This window comes from Python bivittatus, unplaced genomic scaffold (assembly GCF_059951505.1).
Source record: "Python bivittatus isolate LINGU-HERP-01145 unplaced genomic scaffold, Pbiv_v1 ctg000480_np1212, whole genome shotgun sequence".
Taxonomy (NCBI): Eukaryota; Metazoa; Chordata; class Lepidosauria; order Squamata; family Pythonidae; genus Python; species Python bivittatus.
Genome location: NW_028277075.1, coordinates 23,626,832 through 23,652,241, shown reverse-complemented (window position 1 = coordinate 23,652,241; position 25,410 = coordinate 23,626,832). Strand labels below are relative to the sequence as shown.

The 25,410-nt window shown below is 39.3% G+C and overlaps 2 protein-coding genes across 6 annotated transcripts in view; both read right to left on the bottom strand.

Moving 5' to 3' along the window:
• Positions 1-14,515, bottom strand: part of IVD (isovaleryl-CoA dehydrogenase) — a 40,252-nt gene extending 25,737 nt beyond the window's left edge. Inside the window, exons 1-2 of the mRNA XM_088145455.1 lie at positions 14,337-14,515; positions 8,062-8,151 (exon numbers count right to left, since the gene is read on the bottom strand). Of these exons, the coding sequence (XP_088001581.1) occupies positions 8,062-8,151; positions 14,337-14,483 (237 nt within the window). The 5' untranslated portion in view covers positions 14,484-14,515. The remainder of the gene's footprint in view (positions 1-8,061; positions 8,152-14,336) is intronic.
• A 404-nt stretch (positions 14,516-14,919) lies between these two features.
• KNSTRN (kinetochore localized astrin (SPAG5) binding protein) lies at positions 14,920-25,380 on the bottom strand. 5 transcript variants are annotated; one of them, XM_088145456.1, is made up of 10 exons: positions 25,251-25,380; positions 24,941-25,126; positions 23,874-23,955; positions 22,744-22,879; positions 22,372-22,443; positions 21,030-21,126; positions 19,191-19,305; positions 18,037-18,098; positions 17,548-17,622; positions 14,921-16,882 (listed from the first exon to the last, which is right to left on the bottom strand). In XM_088145456.1, the coding sequence occupies exons 3-10, from the start codon at positions 23,941-23,943 to the stop codon at positions 16,748-16,750; spliced, it is 762 nt and encodes a 253-aa protein (XP_088001582.1). In that variant the 5' UTR covers positions 23,944-23,955; positions 24,941-25,126; positions 25,251-25,380; the 3' UTR covers positions 14,921-16,747. The 5 variants fall into 5 exon arrangements, with proteins under 5 accessions (XP_025022913.1, XP_088001583.1, XP_088001582.1 ...); XM_025167144.2 differs by having other exon boundaries at positions 25,033-25,126; XM_025167145.2 differs by lacking the exons at positions 24,941-25,126; positions 25,251-25,380 and adding an exon at positions 23,123-23,204 and having other exon boundaries at positions 14,920-16,882; positions 23,874-23,958.
• Positions 25,381-25,410: the final 30 nt, after the last annotated feature.

The following is a 25,410-nucleotide window of genomic DNA, read 5'->3' as shown; positions in this document are numbered from 1 at the left end:
TTAAAGTTGCTGAGGTTGAGAAACACTGGCCTAACATAAGGCCACTCAGGTTTTGCAACGTTCCTTAAGTACAGTATCCCAACTTACCTTCCCTACAAATACAAAATGCCCAATAAAATATCTATTGCCTCACATTACAAATAAAGGAATAACTCCGGTTGGAGTGTGGTTCATTTGCAGTTCCATCTGGCACAAGTCTAAACTAGTACTTCATCATCATTTTGTAAGTAATCATTAGCTCACTAAGATCAAAAGCCTAGATTTTCCATGAAGTGAGACCAACTAGCTAAAACTTGAAACTGATGTTATTTATCAAATATAGTAAGTGGAATCTCTGTATTGAAAGATCATTTTAATATGAAGTGTCTTGTAAGATTACATCTCAGGTTTAGAATTTACTTGCTGAATTGTTATTTTCCAGGTTAATATGTGGCAAGTAAGAATAGCCAAAAACTTCAAGAAGGAAAACTCTATAAAGTCTTTCCCCCAGTCCCTTTTGGACTTCAAATAATTAATTTGCAAGCATGTGGAATACTAAAATTTTTATAACCACTTTTTCAATGTTGGTATTTGGCTTACTAATTATGACTATGCTTGCCCAGCCTAGCATTAAACATGATGAAGGTACATGCCCAATAATCACACCCTATATGTCACAACGAAGTGCAACTAAATACAGTTTGCCAGTTCTCCTCCTTTTTGGTCATATCTCAACACCTGGCTGTTTTATACCCACACCCCTATCTTTGCAAACAACACTAGCCATAATGATCTGAGTAAGATTGTCACATACAAGATAAGGGAAATTAATCCTTTCTCTAGTTCCTGTGCTTGAAAAACGACATCCTAAACACTATTAAAAGTGAGAAACAAAAGTGGAGCTCCAGAGATGCTGCTGCAAAAGCAGATATGCTCTGCAGCCTTCATAGATGATGATGATGCCGCCTTTTCTCCAGGAGCTCAAAGTGGCTTATGTTGCCATTTCCCTTCATTTTTATCCCAAAACAACAACCCTATAAGGCTGATTGGACTGAGAGAATATGACTGATCCACGTCTGAGGATGAACTTGGACAAGGGACTCCCCAGTCTTAATCCAACTTCTTAATCACTGCACTACACTAGTTTTCCTAAGGACTAATGGTTGTTCAACCATAAACTAACCATTAGTTTAGATTCAAGGTCACAGCCTTAACTAAAAGGAAACAACAAAGTTACCATGTTTCTGGGTTCAGATGACATAGTAAGCCAAACCACAATATGCTACGTTATCTCCTGCTGTATGGTCTATATGTATCTGTGCATACAGTGGCACAAAGGAGTTGCCCCGATGCAGAAGTACCATTTGCCACAGACTATTTGCCTGCAGAATGAAGCAACTGTTATTCTGAGAAGCAGCTAAATGGCAAATCAGAACTTCCTCTTCAACAGTGTCCTGCTCCCTACAGTATTGTGGTACTATCTCTGGGCAGGAAGGTAATGGGCAGATAGTGAATTGCAGCATGCTAATCTTTTCCCTGGTTGGAGAGGATAGCTCAAGCTGGGTTACTTATCTTTAAAGAGAAAAAGTACCTGGATTTGGACTATGTTGAAAAGCAGCACCTCTGACATACAGGTAGTCCTTGAGTTATGACAGAAATTGGGACTGGAATTTCCATTGCTAAGCAATGTGGTCGTAAAGCACAACATCACATGATTGCATCGCTTAAGCAACGGCAATCCCAGCAGTCCTGGTTGCTGTCATTAACCAAATTCCACCGATCATTAGCTAAGGACCCACCCCGATCCAAGCCACTCCTGGCCTGTTCCCTCCCAGCCCTGAGCCTTGGTAATGTAAGGGACGGCCTATCCCACCAATTCTGCCTTTTGGCTGCCTTGTACTCTGCTGTCTCTGCCACCCTGCGCTTGCTGGCCCTGCTGCCCTAATCCTTGAGACTGCGTGCAATTTGGAGAAGGCAATGTGTGATTTGGACAAGGGACAGGCATGGCTTTGGGAAGAAGGCCTGGCGTGGCCAGGAGCTGCCTCGAGAAGGGCCAGGCCAGGCGTGCCTCATCAGCAGCGGCGGCAGAAAGAAGATGGCGAAGGTCAGCTGGGGGTGGCAAGGCCAGCAGGGACCAGTGAGTGCAGAGCAACCAAAAGGGCAGAAATTGGGGGGGGGGAGATAGGCAGATGAGAGGAGTTGAAGCACCCCTGCAGTTGTAAGTGCAGGCGGGCTGTCAAGCACCCAAATTTTGATTACATAACCATGGGAGCACTGCAACGGCCGTAACTTCAGGGACTGGGCATAATTACCATTCATTCAGCACTACCATAACTTCGAATAGTTGCTAAATGAATGGTTGTAACTTGAGGACTACCTGTATCAGCAGCAATTGGCTGGGCTAAAATGGGGTTTTCTTACATTCATTTTTTCAGAACTGACCCAATAAAAAATAAGTGCTAGGCGGAATAGGATCATGCCAGTTAAATTCCACAGGAAGATCTTGGGCTTTCTACAGGCCTTTAAACTTGCCCTAAAAACTCACTTATTTTCTATAGCCTTCTCTTAGATTGTTTTTGTGGTGCTGAAAGCTCCCTTGGGAAGATCTATATCCTGCAAAGTGCAACCTAACATTATTTGGAACAACTATGAAGCTGCAACTGGTCTACTCAAGCCAGTAATGTTTATACATTAGGCTTCTCCCAGATTTGCTATTTGGAATTCTTTAGCTAGACTTACTATAACTCAGTCCAAGAACTGTCTCCAAGGAAAACTTGCATTTTATTACTGAACTATCATTCCTCCCTTGAGACAGGATTCTTGGATTGGCTTACAGTATATACAGAATGAGGAAGGAATTTATTTTCTTAGATTAGAGGGACTGTAACTCTGGGAAGTGGCAGAACTGACTTACTCTGCAATGTGTGATTTCATTAATACTGCTAATCCCTGTGAAGAGTTTTTGAGATATGCACCTTACTGTTACAGCAGAGCTGCACTTAGAACAGACTGCCCTGATTTGAGGTGGGAGGTTGGGACCTTCTATTCCTAGAATTATTTTAAGTTTCTCCCTGAACTCCCAGCTCCATTTACAATTTAAATCATTATGTAAGAAGAAAAGCTATTTTTTTAGGATCAAAGAACCACATCACCTACATAAAAGGGTGCCTTTGGGGAGCAGACATTCTGAAAAAGTGCAAATGGCATTTCAACATACAGTGGGGCAAAAAAGTATTTAGTCAGCCACCAATTGTGCAGGTTCTCCCACTTAAAAAGATGAGAGAGGCCTGTAATTTTCATCATAGGTATACCTCAACTATGAGAGACAAAATGGGGGAAAAAAATCCAGAAAATCACATTGTCTGATTTTTAAAGAATTTCTTTGCAAATCATGGTGGAAAATAAGTATTTGGTCAATATCAAAAGTTCATCTCAATACTTTGTTATATATCCTTTGTTGGCAATGGCAGAGGTCAAACGTTTTCTGTAAGTCTTCACAAGGTTTTCACACACTGTTGCTGGTATTTTGGCCCATTCCTCCATGCAGATCTCCTCTACAGCAGTGATGTTTTGGGGCTGTCACTGGGCAACACGGACTTTCAACTCCCTCCAAAGGTTTTCCATGGGGTTGAGATCTGGAGACTGGCTAGGCCACTCCAGGACCTTGAAATGCTTCTTACGAAGCCACTCCTTCGTTGCCCGCGCGGTGTGTTTGGGATCATTGTCATGCTGAAAGACCCAGCCATGTTTCATCTTCAGTGCCCTTGCTGATGGAAGGAGGTGTTCACTCAAAATCTCACAATACATGGCCCCATTCATTCTTTCCTGTACACAGATCAGTCGTCCTGGTCCCTTTGCAGAAAAACAGCCCCAAAGCATGATGTTTCCACCCCCATGCTTCACAGTAGGTATGGTGTTCTTTGGATGCGACTCAGCATCCTCTCTCCTCCAAACACGAGTTGAGTTTAGACCAAAACGTTCTACTTTGGTTTCATCTGACCATATGACATTCTCCCAATCCTCTTCTGGATCATCCAAATGCTCTCTAGCAAACTTCAGACGGGCCCGGACATGTACTGGGTTAAGCAGGGGGACACATCTGGCACTGCAGGATTTGAGTCCCTGGCAGCATAGTGTGTTACTGATGGTAGCCTTTGTTACTTTGGTCCCCAGCTCTCTGCAGGTCATTCACTAGGTCCCCCCGTGTGGTTCTGGGATTTTTGCTCACCGTTCTTGTGATCATTTTGACCCCACGGGGTGAGATCTTGCATGGAGCCCCAGATCGAGGGAGATTATCAGTCGTCTTGTATGTCTTCCATTTTCTAATTATTGCTCCCACAGTTGATTTCTTCACACCAAGCTGCTTGCCTATTGCAGATTCAGTCTTCCCAGCCTGGTGCAGGTCTACAATTTTGTTTCTGGTGTCCTTCAACAGCTCTTTGTTCTTGGCCATAGTGGAGTTTGGAGTGTGACTGTTTGAGGTTGTGGACAGGTGTCTTTTATACTGATAACAAGGTCAAACAGGTGCCATTACTACAGGTAACAAGTGGAGGACAGAGGAGCCTCTTAAAGAAGTAGTTACAGGTCTGTGAGAGCCAGACATCTTGCTTGTTTGTAGGTGACCAAATACTTATTTTCCACCATGATTTGCAAATAAATTCTTTAAAAATCAGACAATGTGATTTTCTGGATTTTTTCCCCCATTTTGTCTCTCATAGTTGAGGTCTACCTATGATGAAAATTACAGGCCTCTCTCATCTTTTTAAGTGGGAGAACTTGCACAATTGGTGGCTGACTAAATACTTTTTTGCCCCACTGTATACGAAAAATCAAACACCATGTGCACTCTATAAAAATATCAGAAAACGTACTGATAAAAATATAGTCTAATACATATCAGTAAGCATAAACTTATTTATATCAAATAACTTACCTCATAATGTATTTAAAAAGCAGACTAAAAGCCTTACTCATGTTCTGCTAAAGAAAAGCTACCCTTAGAACTCTTCCAAGTAATACAGTATATTCTTATTAGTTAGCTGTTAATGGCTAAGGCTCATCCGTTCTGTTTCCAGGCAGCTACTTGTCCCCATAAACCCCTCCTAGAATGCCAAATCCCTTCTCTTGATATTCTCAGCCCCTGCAAAATGCTGCTCATATGCAATTACAATAAAGTATAAATAAAATGAGCTATATTATATATTAGCTTGAACTCACCATCACATCTTCAACATCCAGGAAGAACTTGTGCCTTTTACCAAAGACTGTAGGCAAACTTCTTAATGGAAAACTTTTGGTTCCCCAAAACAAAGCAAGCTTTCAGACACCAGAGTTTGGGAAGCTAATTTTTTTCTTTCCCATTGCTTTGGGCATGACAGCTAAATTTCTCCCCAAAATAACACATCTATTACATAATTCTGGAAAAAAGCCATATGCCATACAATTCAAGGGTCTAAAGTACCGTTTGCTACTCTTGTGTGTACTTGAGCAGATAAGTGAATCATGAGCAGATAAGTGAAAAACCTGCTGCCACCTACATCCTACTAATAGCAATATTTTCCCTCATATTCCCAGCTAGAAAAAGTGCAGAGATTGCTAACTGTATTGTTCCCTTGGGTTTTTTAGATCAAGAGGAAAAAAGATAAGCTAACTGTGTGTCACTACTGAAGAAATATTTAAGTGGGTAAACAGAAGAGGAGGAGGTAGAAAAAGTGAAAGTTGATACCTTTCAATAACAGTTCTGGAAGAATACCAGGCTATTGTTAGTTGAAATGACTGAGTGGAATAAAGTAGATGACGATCCTAAGATATCAAGTATAAAGCTTTTAGTAAAATAAACTGGCATTCAACATACAGGTTTCAAACTTTAACAAAAGGCAAACCACATGGTTTGGCATGGACTAGGATAAGCTTCTCAAACTGGGATTTGTTTTCAACATTGTTTGATTCCAAACACTTTGCACTTAATCCTTGACTTGCAGATGGGCATGATCCCTTGCAATTTCCGTTCCAACAATCATGGCCCTTTCTTCCATTTACGACCCTGACAAATTTCCCTTTGATCACATGACACTGGCCTTATTTCATCCTGACCCCACCATTTAAGTCCTTATACCAATCTTTTAGGTATCACAAGTTTTTTCCAGGTTGAACTACCGCTTCACCTGCCTGTTTCAGGATGGTATGTTCCTAGCCATGAGCAATTTTTGATAGACTCTAGAGGTGGTGCCTATATTTTAGAAGGGAGGACAATTAGGTATTCTACCATGAGTGGGCCAGAGGAGAGGATCAAGTGCAGAAAGCAAGTGGAAGAGAAATAGCTCTCTCCTCTGTCCCCAGCATGCAAATGCAACAAGTTGTTTGAAAAGTGATAGTGCCCTATTTTATTTATTTATTTATTTATTTATTTATTTATTTAATTTATTTATTAAATTTTTCAACCACCCATCTCCCCCCAATGGGGGAACTCTGGGAGACTCACAACAAACATTAAAAACATAAATATATATAAATACATAAAACATCAGTTAAAAACATTACTAAAAAGGGGAAGGAGAGTCCAAGAAGATGAAAAATCTGAGACCAAAGACAGAAGGCCATTATGGGGCTAGCCATCCCCATGCTTGAAGTATTCCCTCCCCACTCCAGGCCAAGTGGCAGAACCAGGTCTTCAAAGCCTTACGGAAGGCCAGGAGTGAGGGGACCAATCGCACCTCCGGGGGCAGAATGTTCCAAAGAGCAGAGGCTACCGCAGAGAAGGCCCGCCTTCTGGACCCCGCTAATCGAAGTTCTTTCACTGAGGGGGTCCGAAGCATGCCCTCTCTGTGATCGGGTGGGACGGGTTGAAGTCACAGGGGAGAGGCAGTCCCTTAGGTAACTTGTAGGGCTTTAAGGTGATAACCAACACCGTGAATTGGACCTGGAAGCAAACTGGCACCCAATGCAGCTCGCGGAGCAGAGGCGTTACGTGGGCCCTCCTTGGGGCTCCAACAATAGTCCGCACGGCTGCATTATGGACCAGCTGTAGCTTCCGGATACTCTTCAAGGGTAGCCCCATGTAGAGCGCATTGCAGTAGTCTATCTGGGAGATAACAAGGGCATGAGTGACTGTTCGAAGGGCATCCTGATCCAGGAAAGGGCGTAACTGATGCACAACCCAAAGTTGTGCAAAGGTCCTCCTTGCCACGGCTGCCACCTCTTAACTCTTAACAGGCTAGTAGCTTTTTGGAGGTTGGGGTGGGGGGTAGGATAGTAACCTTGGCATGGCTTATTTACAGAACAGCCTTACTGAGAAACTTACTGCATGTAGCTCAGCTTCTGCAAGCAGTATGAATGCATTTCCACGAAAATGAATACAATGATCTGTATTAATAACCAGCGTCACATTCTATGTTACCAAGAACTGATTATTATTTAAGACACAACTGCATGGTCATAGAGCACCCAAAATTGATTTTATTCATAAACAAGCACATTTTAATTTATCCAAAAGATATACAAAATTCCTTAAGTATAAGCTTTCTAAATACTAAAAGGTTTAATAAAAAACAGCAGTAAAATTATGTCCCATAAAATAACTCTTGCTTATCAAATATATAAGCACCATTAGATGGAATTCCATGTTTTAGAAGATTAACACCTTTAATACTGAATTGTTCATAAGCTGAACCAACCCCCCCCCCACATTTATATATATTTTTTAAACATTTAAATTGCAATACATTCCAAAATAAGACAGAAATAACTACCAAAGTGGGTTTTTTTGTCAGCGTTCAGACTGAGCATACAATAAAAACTTTACTTAGACATTTAGTTAGGTTTATTTGTTCTGACAAGTAAAACTTCATAACAGTTTACTTGATTCTTCAGTATTTGTATATTCAAGTTACATACACTTCCATACTAAAATCTTAATAATCTATCTTCTCCAACTTGAGGCTTTCCAGATGTGTAATTTCACAACTCCTATTATCCCACGCCAACAGGGATACATATCTGAAGGGCATCAGGCTAAGGAAATAAATTACTGAAAAATACTAGCTATATCACTGAGCCAAATGCATGGATATTGAAAGCACTTACCCTCATACCTTTAAATTCATTCTCTCGATCAATTTCTTGAGCCTTTGGAGCTAAGTGTTCCTGACAGAATTTGGTCATGGTTTGCCTAAGCTGTCCAAAATACAATGAAAAATGCATATTAGAAACCAGCATTGTTATTTTCTTTTTGTGTGCGTAACATTAAAAAGCCTCTCCATTGGCAATGCTAGTTAGTTATCAGTTGGGGAGGAGGCTTCCTCTATGTACTTGTGTGAATTATTTGATGCCAAGGACAATTTCATTATTGAAAAAAATGAAATGAACTTCTGTCATTGAGGAAAAAAAATTGTGATGAGTAGCAACAGTTCCAGTGAGACCTGCATATCAATGTTAGAGCATGATTTCAGACTGAATCTGTTTGCTATTATTCCCATATTCTGTGTCTCCCTGCACAATCCCTTGGGGGGGTGGGGGGAGGTTGTCCCTGAGTAGTTACCTGAACCCTCCTCTAGGGGAAATTTGGATTTTGATCTTATGATCCAGTCCTAGCTGTACTGCATTTGTCTGATATCTCAAGCATACTATTTATTGTCCATAATAGGATCCAGTTGTATGGGTCCCAGAAGGTTGTCACAGGTACAATAGGAGAAACTGAATTTCTTCCAACCTCTTCTTAGAAAGACTCTAATGAATAAATCATGTTGGAGAGCTACTCCTAATAACCTAGGAGTAGCTCTCCAACAAGGCTGGCTATTTTTGACATAAGGAAAATCCACCATCAGGAGGAGCCAACAGAGTCATGACGGGCAAAGAGCAATTTTTATTTTATTTAATTATCAGGCCGCCCGACTCCTTAAAGACTCTGGATAGCTTACAATTAAAAGAGAAAGAAGCATATAGAGAAAAAAATAGAGGAGCTGGTGGCCCCAGGTCTCCCAGCAGGTCCCCAAAGCATCATGGAATCTATGCAATCCCAGCGGTAAGTGTGTATGTGCGTGTTCCCCCAGAGATCTAGATGGTGCTTTTGTAAGGTGTAAAAGACCTGGATGTTCCTTTGGTCCAGGAAGCTAAGCAAGCCCCACTAGCTATTTATTTAATTATTGTTTCAGTGAATGTAGTGGCACATGGAATACTATAGTTTTTGTATTTTGTTTTAAAATTTGAGTTATTTTAAAAAAAAGCTTTTGTATGTTGCCTAGAGTTACCTTAGTGAGATGGGTGGCTTTATAATTTGTTTAAATAAATAAATAAGGTCATGAGGGATGGCTTGGCCCAACTATGTTGACAACTGGTACTTGTGAAATCATGCATAGGCAATCTGTGCTCTCCAGATGTTTTAGATCTCCCATCTACCCTGAGTCCACCTACAGAGGGCACTGGGTTGTGCATCCTTGATTAACTATATCTAATTTGCAGTAGTGGATTGTTGAGATGTGCTGTTTGTCAATATTTGTTTAATTCTTACTTTCTTTGGACAGAGGACAAAGGAATAAGACTTTTGAACAAAGTGGCCAAGTTTTCTGAAATTGTTCCAACTATGATATAAATTTCCATGATCTCTTTTTCTTTTAACTTTGTTATATATGGATGCTTATAACATTATCTGTTAATTTAGAACAGGGTGCTAATATTACTTGATATTTATATTGCCTTTGTTTGCACCACTACTGTATATTGTTGGTATTCTTTTTTCTTATTAAATAGAATCAAAAGGTTTTGTCAAAGCATTTATTCACTGATAAATAAATTAAAGCTGATTCAATCCTGCCTTTTATCATTTATCCACTATTTAGTGGTCAAGGTTTTTATTATCAGTAAGTAGTTACAGTATATATTATAACTGTAATTTTAATTCCCTTGTTTTTATACTTGAGTATACCAAGAAAAAAAAAGGGGGGGGAGGAGAAAATCCACTGGAATTTTTAGCCATCAGTATAACCAATCAATGCAACATGGTAATGAATATAACAAATTGAAACAAAGCAAGCAATCTGTTTTAAACGTTTTCTTTAAAAAAAAAACAAACCCAAGCCAACAAAACCAACAGAGCTACTGCAAAGACAGTTGTATAGAAGACATAGCTCAAGTCTGCTGAGGGGGACATTTGCCTTCATCACTACAAGTCAGATGACAAACAGATACACAGTGTGAAAATACTCATAGGCAACAGCTTACCCCTATACATGGATAACCCCATCTCGGTTTAGAGGGCTGTTAAGACCTGGTTCTTCTGGAGGGCTTTAGACATGGTTGATTATGGGATTGTTGTTTCCAAGATGGACTGGTGGTTTACAGTGATTATTCTCTATTTGTATTATTGATTTTGTGATGGTTTGTTTATTGTTGACTATTGTTCTATTATTTATTATGTTTTAGAATGAATACTGAAAGCAGTAATTTGTCAGCTGCTTGGAGACTGTAAACTGAAGCAGCATAAAAGCCAAAGTAAATACATAAATAATTCTGCAAATGAAGTTGCTAGTTCTTCAAGAGATCCATAAGTGACAGCTGCTTTTCAATGCAGTCCAGTACAGATACTCAGCTGGAGTGGATTGTATAATAAGTATCTAAATGAAATGCAATATTTAACATATGCATAATAGTACCATACTGATTACCAAACAAATCCATCACATGAGAAATTTGGTTTACTGTTCAGTGCCCAGTGTGTTTTAAGCACTTAAACATACATAACAGTACTGTAAAATAAGGAGATTTAGTAGCACCAATTACAAAAATCTGTAACATGGGCATGTCCAAGACTTTTGTTTTAATCCCAAAATCTATTTTTTTCATCTTTGTAATCAAGGATATTTCCACAAGAGAAAAATGAAATTTATGATGTGTGCCAAAATGAAATGATGCAGCATGGCAGGCTTAGTTATTGCAAACCCAGTCTCTGGCTCAAAGCAGCTACTTGATAAGCCATAATACTGTGCTATGCACTTTGACTGATTTGCAGATTGCACTAAGTGGTGAATTATTTAACTATTTTTAATTGAATAAAGCTCTTTTGGCTAAGCCATAAACCATGTTTTACAAACTACAATGGCTAGATTCATACAGTGGATTAAACCAAAACCAAACAATGTCACATTATAGCCCAGCAGAGCAATGAGCAACTGTTGTCTCTGAGCCCACTTTTTGTTGCTTCCAGAACCCATCTAAGAGTAGTTGCTGAAAATTGACAGGACAGCTTCCTTCCTTCTTGAGACAGGAAACTCATGAAAATCATACTAAGTCCCAAGGTAGGCATATAAACAGTTTAAAATATAGTGACTCATTCTGAAAGGGAGAAAAAGAAGAAAATCCTAATCCTACCCACTGCTTGCATCATCCTGCCCACTTTTATCCATTTAATTTTAATTTTATCCATTTAATAACCTTGCCAATTCTGCATGTCACTCATAGATTCTACCACCAAAAGATGAACTTAGAATATAAGCAATGACAACTCCAATGATCTTAAACAGAGTTGTAAAATTCATCTCTGCTATCTAGGATTCCAGTGGTTCATGTAAGCACTGGAATCCATTCCAAAAACTTATTTTGAAATATAATAAGTACAACAATCCTTTTATTTACTTTATTGGTCACTCCATGTATGTTTTTATCAGATGATGGCTTGCCCTAAAGGCAGAGCAAAAATAGTATCAAACAAGAACTCATTTATTTGGAAACTGTAGGACTGCAGTAGAGTTTACTGAGGGAAGGCAAACTATAAGGGCATCAGGATTAAAGAAAACTAACCAGGAACCGATCTGAAGTTTACACATTTCTTCTCTTTCCTTGCAATTTTAAATCTGTCACAAGGACTATTACTGGGGGGAGGGGGTTGTTTGTTTTTTGTTTTGGTGCCTTCAAGTCAGTGTTGAATTCTGGTGACTGCCTGGACAAGCCCCTGCAGTTTTCTTGGCAAGATTTCAGAAGTGGCTTGCCATTGCCTCCTTCTTCCTAGGGCTGAGAGAGAGTGACTGGCCCAAGGTCACCCAGGCAGAACTAGAACTCAGAATCTCCAGGTTTCTAGCCTGGTGCCTTAACCGCTGCACCAACTGGCTTTCTATTGCTAGGTACAAATGAGAAAAAAACTACTTTTGCAAAGTTAGCAATGAGGAATAAAATGAATCTGTAAAATCTGACTTCCTTTCTTTAAAAGCATGTCAATATTCCTTAGGTGCTTTTAAACTGAAAGAACAAAAGTGGAAATAGCCTTTTCTTGTAATCAGAAATAGTGCGTGTGTGTATGTATGCAAAAAGTAAAGAAGGCAACCCCTTCTATAAAAACATATATCCCCTTTATATATCAAAACTGCTATTTGTTGCCATTTGACATTTTATAACATTAAATTACTCTGTAGTTCAATCTGAAAATTATGCTATTGACTTACTGCTCAAGAATATGTTTTGATATTTTACATCCTAATGGCTTACTTGGAGGGTAGACAAACCTAAGCCTTTCAGATGTTGCTGAACTACAGGGATGGAGCTGGAGTATATGTGTGAGAGAAGCAAGTTTATTTATTTATTCAATTTATGTAGCCACCCACCTCACAATAGCAACTCTGGGTGGCTTAAAACAATTAAAAACAATACAATAAAATGATAAAACATAAAACATAACCAATAGCCAAGGAGCCAAAATAGTCTAAACAAATAATTACCGCACTGCAGGCTCTGACTAATACTCTGACTCCTGTGCCCAGGAACACACCCATGTTTTAAGAACTTTCCAAAAAGCTGGTAGGGTGGGAGCCAATCTCATCTTGGGGGCAGATTGGCCCCCTGTGACTGTTCAGTAAGAACTAAAAATGGCAGCTACCATGATGTAATAAAGTTGTAAGTTTGTGTGTGCAGCAAATAAATTAAAATTCCACATGGATTGCTTTTGTTCTAGAATGAAAAATGCCCAACCTGCCTTGCCACGATGGAACTACAAGGAACAGCCAGTTAAAATCAAGTATCAGTAATTGCACACTGTCTTAAAAGAAAGCAAACAAAATACTTTTACACTTGCCTATATTTTAGACTTTATGGTGTAGATACTCTGTCCCCACAGACTGTAAATATAGAAGCTGGATACAACAATTTGGTGCAGCAGCAAAAGTAAGACAAGTCAAGACACTCAGAATAAGAGCAATGCTCAGTCAGAGCAAAGGTCACCCCGCTGGATAGTTCCATAGTTTATCTAGTGCATTTGGGAAACTCATGGCATGGACAGAAAGCTGATTGCCCTCTTCCACTGCCACTTTGCAACAGCTGGTGTTTATTATATTGTATACTGCTCATGATTTGGAAAGTAATGTACAGCCATCAAAATTAGGAATGACTTTAGTCTTTTAAAAAACCATTTAAACTGGTATCCATCAGCCCATCTGATGGCAGTAAGGCCCACAGTTTAATGGTCCAGCATTCTGTTCCCCAGTGCTCAGTTCAGATTCCTGTAAGAGACAGTCACAAGCAATAACACAATGCTGCTTGTGTTCTCAAACAACTGATATTGTGCAGAACAGTCTCCAGAATTATAGACTAAATGTAACTATTGTGACTAGCAATGTTAATAACTTTATCCTCCACAAATACATCTAATAACCCTTCAATGTCATTCAAGTTATAAGTCATTACCAGCATTCCAGTTATCAGATTCCATAACAGATTTATGCACTGTGTGCAGGAAGGAATTATTTTTATCTGTCTTGAAACCCATGGAGCAGCTTCATAAAATCATCCTGAGTATTGCTTTTAGGGTTCTGGATCCACTTTCTCCATCATGGATAATTTTATATGCCCCTATTATGCTCCCCTTGTTCACCTTTTTCTAAGGAAATGAATCCCCAAACATTGTTACCATTTCTCATATGTTGAGCTACTCCAGCATCTTGGATATTTGGACTATCTTTTCCGGCCTCTTGTCGAATTCTGCAATATCCTTTTTGTGGTAACGTGATGAAATGCAGGATTCCAAGTGAAGCCACACCACAGATTTATCTAAAGCCATTATGATATGAGCAATTTTATTTTCGATCGCTTTCTTAATGGCCTCAACAGGGTACATGCTTTTCTCATCGCCTCCGCATCCTGGTTTTCACCCAGGGCCCCGTCCGCGGTCTTTGGGATTCTTATTCCCGTATGCTCCAGAGCGGAGCCCTGGGATAGGCCCGGTCCCGCTCATGGAAAAGGATCCCTACGCGAGCACACAAACCGAAGAAGTCCCCCAAGGAACGGGAATCAGTAAGCTCAGGAACAGGGCGGCGGGGGTGCAAGAAGGAAGCAAAGCAGGACGCTTGTTTTCTAACTCTAAAGGACGCTGCCAGTTATACCTGCCGCTGCTCCGCGCTCAGACCATTCACCGTATCATCCACCGGGATCCCGGCGCAGCCCCGCCGCCAGAGCGGCAACAAGCCCCCTAGGACGCAGCGCCGAGAGCAGCTGGAGGCGCCCTTCCTGATCAGCGCCGCGGCCGCCATCACGAACTCTGCAGCGACCTCCCCGGTCGGCGGGCCCTGGCCGCGTTCCCACCGCTTTCTTGAGCAATCAGCGAGAGGGGCGAGGCTTAACTGTCCACTGGGAACTCCCGAACTGAAGGGAAACAGCCAATCGCCGCCAAGACGGTGCCGTGCCCCTCACGCGCTTGGAGCCGCGATTCCTTTCCGTCGGCCGGGTTGGAAGAGAAAATTACCGGGCTGCGGGTTTGCTCTGCCCAAGGGCTAAGCCGGAATATTCCACTTTCTTTTTCTGATTCTTCTGCGAGGCTTCAACTGTGATTGTTAACACTCCTCCTTCTCCCCTTAGCCATAGCAGAGCATCTTTTCTAGCGCCATTTCTTGGAACCGGGAGCACAGAAAGCGGATTAAAGTTTCAAAAACTGAAGGAAGGAAATTAATCCGGAAAATAAAAACCAGGTTCTCATAATTAGGCAAAGATAGATTTTAATTAGGAGCCCCCTCCCCTGCTGGCAGCAGATTGGTACAATAATACAGCCCTATGCAGGTTGACTAAAAGCCCCAACTTCACATTACCTGAATGAAGGGCTTAGATTTTCTTTCTAGATTACTTTGTTGATTTCTTGGGCAAACTCTGTAGATACTTGAAATTATCTATAATTGAAACATCTAATTATAGAAGACAATGACAACAATTGTGGGGGCTTCTAGATACAGTATAAAACCTAATGTACCTTAATAAAATACTTTGATACCTGAAACAAACTGAAAATGGACTGTCCAAGCCTTCAAAAATCTTACATATTTCTAAAATATGCCGATGTATTTTCTCCTAACCAAGCGGAATAGAAAGCTCCCACAGAGCAAAAATACATTTGGGAAGGAAATTAAAATAGAAGCATATCCACCTAGGATGTTGTCTATACCTCCTTAGAGACAGCAGGTAACATAAGTAATTAGAAGTTAAACAGCAGTAAATGTTTATTGCCAGAAACATCATGAACGTACTCCAAACATCAACCACTAAAAAACATAAATACAGCATCCATTGAGCCAAACTATGTGACTACCACTCAGAATTTAGTTGGGTAGTAAAGTTGGTTTCTACTGCCTCAAAAAACACCCCCTCCAAAAAACCCCTCTTCCCATCAGTCAGCTCTCTTAGAGGCAACTGTCTATTTATGAAGCATGTCATAGATTTATGCAGGAAGAATTAACAAGAATAGTAGAAAGATTAAGAAATTATATTCTATTTTTTCAAACCTGCGGTTCACGGGGCTGGAAGATAGGGCAATATATTTTTTCCCTACTGGTAGCTCTATTGCAGATAAGCACAGTATGTCTGAGCAAGCATAACATTAGACAGAATACAGTACTGAAATACTCCTTGTTTTCCACCCATTGATTATGTTAAAATGTCTGCTAATGGAACCTACAGGTTTTACAATATAGTAGTTAAAGAGTGCTCCAAGTATTTTACAAAAAACTTCCACAATCTCTTGCCATCACCAATATTAGCTAGGGCTGATGGAAGTTGAGGTTCAATCTGAAGAGCAATTGCCTGGACATGACATATGTACAAGCCCTTCAACCCAGATAAACAGGAGAATGAACAATTCTGCCTGTAAATGAATATTTGGGAGTATAGTCCTTTTCAGGGGCAGAAAACTTAAAAATTGAAGAGATGTAGGATAATAGCATACATCTCATATACCTAGATTAGCTTCTCCCAAAGCCATGGGAGACCTACTCAAACAGTATTGTTTAAATTCCTCTGGTACGTACAGCTTAATCATAAGTTTCATACTTGCTTACATTTCTAGCTACTTGGAGAATATGAATTATTGTTTAAATGACTAAAGGTAAGCTTGCACAGTTTCACCTCTTGGTTCCCTTCCTTGCTGATTATGCCCACCAATTTATTTAGAATCTGTATTTGGTTCCTTTAGCTAACTGACCAATCTGTCCCATTTCGTTTTAGCAATATTTTTCAGGATATGTATGAACAGATACAACTGTAGAAATTAAACTAAAGCTGAATAGATGGAAAACATACTTCAGTTCCACCTCATTATTCTGACAAATACAGAAATGTTCTAGACAGAATCTTTAAACAACCCTGAAATTTAAGAAAGAAGAGTAACCTAATCTACTTTTTGTTTAAAATTCAGTAGACAATATGAAAAATTGCTGAAAAGTTACCCCCCCCCAAAAAAAATTATACTGTGGTTTACATTCTTGTGCTCAACAGTAAAGTAGAGCAGCCAGGAATAAATCTCAACCCAAGTCTATGATGAGTTGAAGAAGTCATCTGCCTGATTTAAGGCAGCAAACAGATCTTCCATTTCTCTATGAAAAGACTGCTGCTGCTCTAAGAAGTGGGTTCTCTCCTCCTCTATCTGCTTCCATCTGGTTTGAGCATTCTATAAAGAAAAAAATTGTAAGTACCGATGTTTACATTTATTAAAATTGCATTTAATAAATTTATAGTTATTAAAATTAAAATATAGAAAACTGAATCACAACTTAGGACTGGAGCAGACTTTATAAGTCGTCTACGTCAACTCCCTGCTTTGTGCATGAATCCACTGATCCAACCCCAGTAAGGGGCCATCCATCCCCCATTCAAAAACTTCCAGGAAAAGGCAACTATGGGCCATCATTGTTCTAAGCACACTGGTCTATTGCTTAACAGCTGTTACTATCACAAACTTCCTCCTAGTACAATATTCAGCCTGAATCTCCTTTCTTTTAGTTTCAACTTGTTGGTTCTTCTTCTGTCCTTAATTACAACGGAGCAGTTTTGTTCCTTCTTGCATGTGTCAGCTAGGTGCAAAACCTTTGTCAGACATTGCTTGCCCAGGATGAAATGATAGAGTCCATTGGAGTTGGGTGGCCAATAAGTATAAATAAATAATAACTACCATTTGCCAAAAGAAAATCAGAGGGTTTTTTCCCATAGATGTATAGAAGTTGTTAGAATAGGGTTAAATACAAGCATTAAAAATGTTAAGCAGGAATGTTGTATGGCATTAATATGCAGGTATGTATCTGAAGAGGCAGAGAGGAAAATCCACCCTAGTTTTACCTGAAGATTTTCTTTTTCCTGTTTAGCCATTTGGATGAACAATTCAAGATCAGCATTAAGTTTCTCTGACAAAACCTGAACGGCAAAGACATTAGAAATAGCAATATTATCAACTTCGAATTCATAATGAAAAGTGAAACCTTAAGATATTTTATACCCATGACTAGGTTCACAAACTAAATTCAGCAGAATAAATAGTCTGAACTTGTCTTAACAATAGAATAGAGAAGCCACCTCAGAAACAAATGCTGGAAAAGCATTCAGTGGCCCTTATATCACGCAGCCTTAACTCTGCACCCTCTAAGTTAGCCTACCACCCTCAAAAACAATTAGTGATACTACCCAAATTGCCAGCATGGAAGCAAGATTCAACTATTAGTCTAGTTGCAGTACCACCCTGTCCTTTGCTTTAGGCAATAACAAAATCTTGGACTGCCTCAGGAACAGTATATTTCTCTTTAGGAACAGTAAACAGAATCACATTCTCACCATTATCTCAGTCTGTATTTTCTTGTTCATTTCTTCCTCCTCCAAAATTTGTTCACCTGTAACTGATTTTCAAGTATTTTATTGTATTTCAAATATATAGCCTATATTCCTTCTCATTCAACTGGAAGCATAAAAGGCAAGCAACTTTGGGGTTGTTCTGCTGCCTCCTTTGGTAAGAAATTCCAAAACATTTGTTTCAGAATAGTATCACTTGAATCAGAATGATCTCATATGAAGGGATCATGTTTCAGAGACACAGCATATGCTCTGCGTCAAAAAAGGATTCAACCATCACACCTTCAATTATAGAAAGCAAAAATAGGAAAAACATTTGTCCTGACACTAATAATCAGAATTACTGATTATCTACTAGATAATTTAGTCAGTGGTTGAACTTTAAAGTGGCTTAATACAAAGTCAGAATTTTGTCCATGCATAACTAAAACAGAGTGGAGAGCAACATCTCCCTGTTTTGCACCACCTGGATTCTACTTTGTACCACACAGTCTAGGCCAGTGTTTCACAAACTTCCTACACTTATAGACCACTAAATATACACCTGGAAAATGTGGGGTCCACCCAATTAAATAATTAAATTTCCTCCCTATGTTTTAATCTTTACGAAGATGGATGTTTTCAGCAGATGAGACAATTATTACAGTTGCATTTGTATATGGTTTCCCATCCCCTCCATTTTTGAAGCATTTTTAAAAAGATGTATTAAAAATTAACCTAAACTTAAAAACTTATTAATCACTTGAATTACTTTATGTATACCATGCTATACAGTAATGGCTACTCTTAGCACAAATTTGCTGATTGAAAATGTTCTTCAGAAGATATCTCTGAATAGTGAGTCTTTCATATCAGAAAGACTGACCAGGTGATTGGCAGTTTAGGAGAGGACATGGGGCTGTAGTGGCAAACAGGTTGTGGCAGACTACCTGGTAAGCTTTCATAAGCACCAATGGTTCATGGGTCACATTTTGGGAAACATTAGTCTAGACATTCATAATTACATGAGGAAGGCCCTACCATCATAGGAGTTTTAGTCCACTGCTGCAGGAAAAATAGTGACAGAAATAATACAGTATATGACTGTCTTGTTTACAATTAGCACAATGCTTGTAGTTTTTATCTGGGTCACAATTTACCTGGGTCACAATTCCTGGTTTCTAATATCAACAGGCAGCTTTCTTGAAATTTTTTCAGCTTATCATTTTCTTTTTCAAGACTATCACAAAGCTCCTTCATATCTTTCATATCCTTCTGCAGAGACCAAACCAAATGGGAGATTAAGAAGAGCACCTATTTCTATTAGGCCTTTAAGAAATAAATAAGGATGCAAGAAAAGATAAAGAACTGTGCAATAGAATAACCCTTTTTATTTGGGGGAAGATGTTAACATTGTTTTCTCATGGCTATTATTGAAATCAGCAATGATGAAAAGCTGATTTCTTAGACTATTATTTAGAAAACGTGTTACGTGAAGTGGCATTTCACCAGCCTCACAAAACAGTAGTTCAATGTTGGTGGCTAGATTTGGCTCCATGGCTGAATTTCATTCCCTACCCCTGTGTTACGTCATTTCCAAAATGTGGGGGGAGAATGGAACTTTGGTATACCTTGTGAAGATTCTTGTTTTGGTATAGAAGAGCATCAAACTTTGGGAATAGGTGTTATGGCATGGAAAGTAGAAATGAGGTACTTGATCTGTCTCTCCTCTTCTATCTGGAAGCCCCTCCTCCCTTGTTTCATGGACTAGCTTGAAGTGGTAGGAAACATATAACCATGAACATAACAATCTCTGAATCTGCAGGCAGGCAAATTTCAGGTGTGAGATAAGGACATGTCCCATGGTTGAGTAATTAAGCAGTGAAGGCAGACACACGGTATGAAAATATATAGATGCCTCCACATCCTAATGGCAAGTACCAAATTCTCTTTCCTTCTGGTAAGGGAGATATCCAGATGGAGGCCCTGCAAAAATTTAATAGTACCTAGGAGGGTTAGGGGATTGCAGTGAGAAAGCAAGGGAGATGTGTTGGGGCATCCTCATTCAAAAGCTACCTGTATGGAGGCAAAATATTTTATCATGCTTCCTCTCTTTGTCCTTGGTCATGTCTGGCAGTGGGAGTTATCAAGAAAGAGAGCTGAAGACATAAGATTGCAGTTTTCCCCAAACTTGGTGCCCTCCAGATGAATGGACTTCAACACCATAATTCTCAACAATGATAACAATAGCTAGGAATTTCTGGGAGATGAAGTCCACATATCTGTAGAGTGCTACATTTGTGGAGCCACGAGATAAAATATAAAGAAATAGATATTTTAAAAATATATAGGCTAAAGAAAAGAAGAACAGCCCATAGATTTCCTCTACTTTTTTTTTTTTTTTCTGAATTAAGCAGGAACTAAGCAGCCCGAAAAAGGCACGAAGCAACGGAAACCCTGCCTCCTGCGCTCACCAGCTGGGCTCTGCACTAGGAAGGAGGCACTGGCAAAGCACTTCCGAAACATCTTGCCTTGAAAACTGCAGGGACTCGTCCAGGCAGTCGCTGCAGAATCGGTCACGATTGAGTGCAGATAAAAAAAAAAAAAAAAAGCAAAAGCAAGAGGGAACTGAAAATAGGGCCCACAGACAGAGATAATAGAAAATAAAGTTATATAGATTTTCTCTTCCAAGTCACAGAAGGCATTAATCCACAGACAGATATTTCCCACACCAAACAGAAGAAAAAGATGTTAATCCTGTCCAAAATGATATACTGTGAGGTGATATAAAAACCTTAAAAGTAGTTCCAGGTTGTCATTCTTTTACAGCCAGCACAGCCCACGTTACTCTAAGGATGAAAATAGCAAAGCAGAGGAAAGACTGGGCTGACACACACAAAGTGTTAATCTAGACTACAGGCTGTAGAAAATTATGTAGAAAACTGCCCATGCCATACCTAGTTCATCTGATAACAACAACAGCTAAGTTTGCTCCCTACCTGCATTTCTGTCACCTTTAGATTCAGTTCACGCACAGTCTCCAGCAACTTGCTTTTGTTTCTAAGTTCTGTCACCCGTCTGCATCTGTTCATAGGGCTGTAGAATCAAACATATTAGTGATGCATCATGGATGGCAGTTTTGCTTGTGTTTAATATCAGATCAAGAACACCGATGGAAAAGAGGAATATACAGAAATTATTAAAATTTAAGATATTCATCACATAATGTCTTAATCCAGAAGCACAACTATTTGATCAGCCTATATCAGCATCTACTTAATATTCATTTATATACAAGGTTTATAGGCTGCTCCAATCAACCAACTTTGAGCAGTGTCTGGAAACTAAGTGTATATTCACACTAATATTACCTGATGGGCTGTCTCATCCCCATTACATTGAGCTGTCCCATCCGGTCAGGCAGAGAAGGTATGTTATGGACCCCGTTAATGAAAGAATGTTGACTGACGGGGCCCAGAAGGAGAGCCTTCTCTACCGTTACCCACGCCCTATGGAATACTCTTCCCCCAGAGGTGAGGCGGGCCCCCACTCTCCCAGCCTTACGAAAAGGGTTGAAGACCTGGCTCTGCCAACTCGCGTGGGGAGAGAGGAGGGGCAACCAACCCTGGGGATGGCTGGCACCTTGAAGATGCTCTTGCAACCTTTATTCACTATCAGTATCTTGGAAGCCATTATTTTTGCACGAACATGGTTTTTTATTGTATTTTTAATGTATTTTTATTAATATTTATTCTTGTGTCACTGTAAACTGCCCAGAATCACTTTTGAGGGAAATAGGCGGTGACTAAATTTGAAATATAAATAAATAAAATAAATAATGCAAATCTACATGGTACAAATTCTACAGTACCAACCAGTATAGTATACTTAAACTGTGTGACTTTTTCATAATTTATTTTATGTTTTGCAAATATTTTACACAATGAATGCTGCTCTTACAGCAGTTTGCTTTTCCAGAATAAAATACAAATTTCAATAATTTAAGTTAAACGCATTCTTGCAAAGAATTTGTGGTTTATAAAATATTTCAGAGTCCAGTGTTTGCGCTCTAGAGTATCCTTACTCTCTTATTCATGATATGGGCTTTTCCAATCTGGGTAAAACTGTTCTATTCTCAAAACAGACTGCTCCAATTTCTGTCAGAATAGTTTGTTTTGAGGTTGAAATATTTCCAGTAAGGCTGGGACGGTATTCTCAAATCAAAAGGGGACATTTGAAATTTGGAACAAATGTTTTACAGACCATCCTAAGGAATTCTGCCACAACGTGGGAGGGCAGAAAAACAAACCAGAATTGGATATTTTGCTTGCAAGTACTCACGATCGTGTAATTGTTGGCGCTCCTTTCTTGGGAGGGGGTGGCAGTGCTGCTTTTTTCCCTGTCTTCATGAGTCTTAATATAAGAGGAACAAATAGACATTGCAACAATGTAAGGATTGTAAATCTAAACATCGTAGTACAACAAACACTACAGAGAACAAGAGAGAGCAAATAAAGCATTTTGATTAAGGATGTTAATTTTAGTCTCTCTGGCATGTTGGGCCAAATTTCTTTTTTGGTGGGAGGGAAGAAGAGAAGCTGCAAGTTCCCCCTCTTGAAAGGGAAGGTATATGGAACTGGTGATATATGAAATGGAGCTGCCACAGGAGTAGATAGTTCTGCTGCCATAGCAAAAGTACATATTGTCCTTTACCTTTGATTTGGGTCTTTGAAGGCAACACATATGGCAGGATTGTTTGCACCAAAAGGGAAAACAGGATCTTTCAGGGGCTCCGAGTCTATCCCTTTGTTCTGGTTTTGCTGCTTCGAATAATCACAGAGCTGCATATCTGCAAATAAGGCAAATTTGGGCAAATAGTTAATCAAAGCTACTGCCCTCAGGTTAAACATTAAAAGGAAGAAGCTGAGGATAAGAAGTAACTTGAAAGGAAGGTATGACAATACCTGAGTAACAGAAAGAGCGGAATGAAATTTGGAAGTAAATGAAAAAGTTGCAGGATTTAGCAGTAACATGAATAAGGGGATCGCAGAGGAATAAAATAATTTTGATATTATGGATTAAGGTAATATACCTGGCAATATCCACCTGCCTCTCCCACCTCTCAATTCCATAGCCAAAAGGTAGCTGCTTCTGGAAGACCTGCATCCTCATGGCTATAAAAGAAGAAAAGATTGTATCTTTCTTCCCAATGCCCTGTACTCTTATTTAATTTGTACAGAGCTCTGGATAAGGCAAGAGACAACATAAAAAGCGTCTGTTGCTTCTTCCCTGCTCTAAATCCCGGTATGATTAAGAGAAGACATCACTTCTTCCTCAAGCCCATTGACAAAAGCTTGATTTAATTGATTTCTGATTTTCAACCAAGACATTTCTTCTTCTTATATTTCACAAAATTTGAAAGCCTGAATTTGAATTTCTAGCCTTTTCTCAAACATGCAAAACCAAAACCTATATTAAACCTAACACATGTGCAGAGAACCGGATGCCCTCCTGATATTTTGAATAGTACTTTCCAAAAACTCTATCCAGCTTGACAAACAGTAAATAAACATAAGGGTTGCAGTCCAAAACATTTGAGGATAACAGGATACTTACTACTTGATATGAAGTTCCACTCTCACCCGACCGGGCATTACTTTAAAGGATCAATGATGGTTTAGGTACATATTGCTCAAGTTTTGATTAAATTTTAATTCACATCAGGCTGATCTAATCTTAGGGTTAGTTAAGAAAAGCATCTGAAGTTGTCTTTACAAAGATAACACAAGGAAAAATATGTTATCCTATAATTAGAGAGAAATGATCTTAACAGCTTAACAGACCTTTTAGAACACCGGTTGTTTTGGACTGTTGGGAAGTGTAAACAGGGATCTTGGATTTCTCTGACTCCATGATATTTAAAGTCTGAAAGATATAAAGTACTGCAGATCACCAGCTGCTACAATAGCACAGTATGCATGAAGCCAAGGGGTTGCTAACAGTTTATTAGGCACAATATCCTTGTAAAGACACAGAGAGAACAATTCAAAGAGTTTTGCTTTTCTATATTGATTATTAGCAAGTTTATATACTGCAGGAAGCCATAATGTATTTTGTTCTGTTTTGGGATTAGAATGTGGTGTGAACCTAATTTTTATGATTTACACTGTGTCTTCCACTTTAACCAAGGTTTCTGATTTAGTGTGTTATTCAAATTCCCGATGGCCATCATTTTGGATTTCTGGAAATTCTGGAAACCAGAACAGGCTATAAAGCCCAGTTTCCAGAAACTGAAAATAGAATTTATTTTGGTTCTAGACAGAAGTACACTACAAGTCACAGTTAACTTATAGTTAACTATAAACAACAACAGGAAGTAAGATGTTGGTAGAGCTAAGTGTTAACCAAGTTTTAGTATATGTAATGAGCATTGCAAACACAACCATTATTTTAAAAATAATGCATTTTTATTTTTTACAAGAGTAGTCTACCTACATTCTATTTTGGAACAAAATAAGTATTTCTCACAGCCTTCAAAGTAATTTGCAGCAGTTTTATTTACGTCATTAACTCCTTTCTTTCCAAATCTCACTCTTATCAAAAAATAGCTGTGTTCACATTGCACACTGAACCATGGTTCACTTACTTACACCTTTATGAATAACAATGGTTAATGTACAAACTGTATTAGAGGAACACACAAGAAACCACATTCGGATGCAATGCATAAATGTAAATCTGTGTAAATAATCTATGTTTAGTTAGAAATACATCCCATTCAGTTTCATGGGATTTTAAGTACACTGAGTTTCATCTGATAGAAAGGAATGGAAAAGAAGGTTTTTCTAAACTGTGTTGAGATTGCATGCTATTCTATGAGAAACAACAACAACAACACACTTTTACAGACCAAGCAAAGATATCAAGGATCAGCATGATCAACGGTCTTTTCATATGCAAGCAACTTGTATATGAACAAAATAACTTTTAAACTTTCTAAACCGTTTTCTGGAACAGTCCTCTGTATAGCCCACTGCGGTGGTTTGCTCTCAAAGTGATGAATCAGAGTCAGGAATCCATGTGACAGAAACAGTTGCTGTAGATACAGAATTACTTAGTTTCAAATAAAGCAGAAAGCCCACCAACCAGGTACATACGCACACAATATGCACACACCATCATTCAGGTGGTACCCAAATTTGATTCCCGAAACTCCTAACCTGTGGAATACGGCACTCAGAGAAGTTCCCAGCATATCCACCAAAGGCTGTTTCTACAGCGGCGGTCCCGCCGCCGTTTGAATCAGAAAAGGCGTTTCCACTCCAGCGCAAGACAGCGCGACAGCAAAAAGCGAAGGAAAGGCTTCCATGCGCATGCGCC

Coding starts and splice junctions, on each gene's coding strand:
- KNSTRN (XM_088145456.1), bottom strand. CDS start 23,943: ATGGAGTCAGAGAAATCCAAGATCCCTGTTTACACTTCCCAACAGTCC. Junction 22,444..22,743: donor TTCAAAGACCCAAATCAAAG/GTAAAGGACAAT, acceptor TCTTATATTAAG/ACTCATGAAGACAGGGAAAA. Junction 16,883..17,547: donor AGGAAAAAGAAAATCTTCAG/GTAAAACTAGGG, acceptor TTTTCTTTATAG/AATGCTCAAACCAGATGGAA.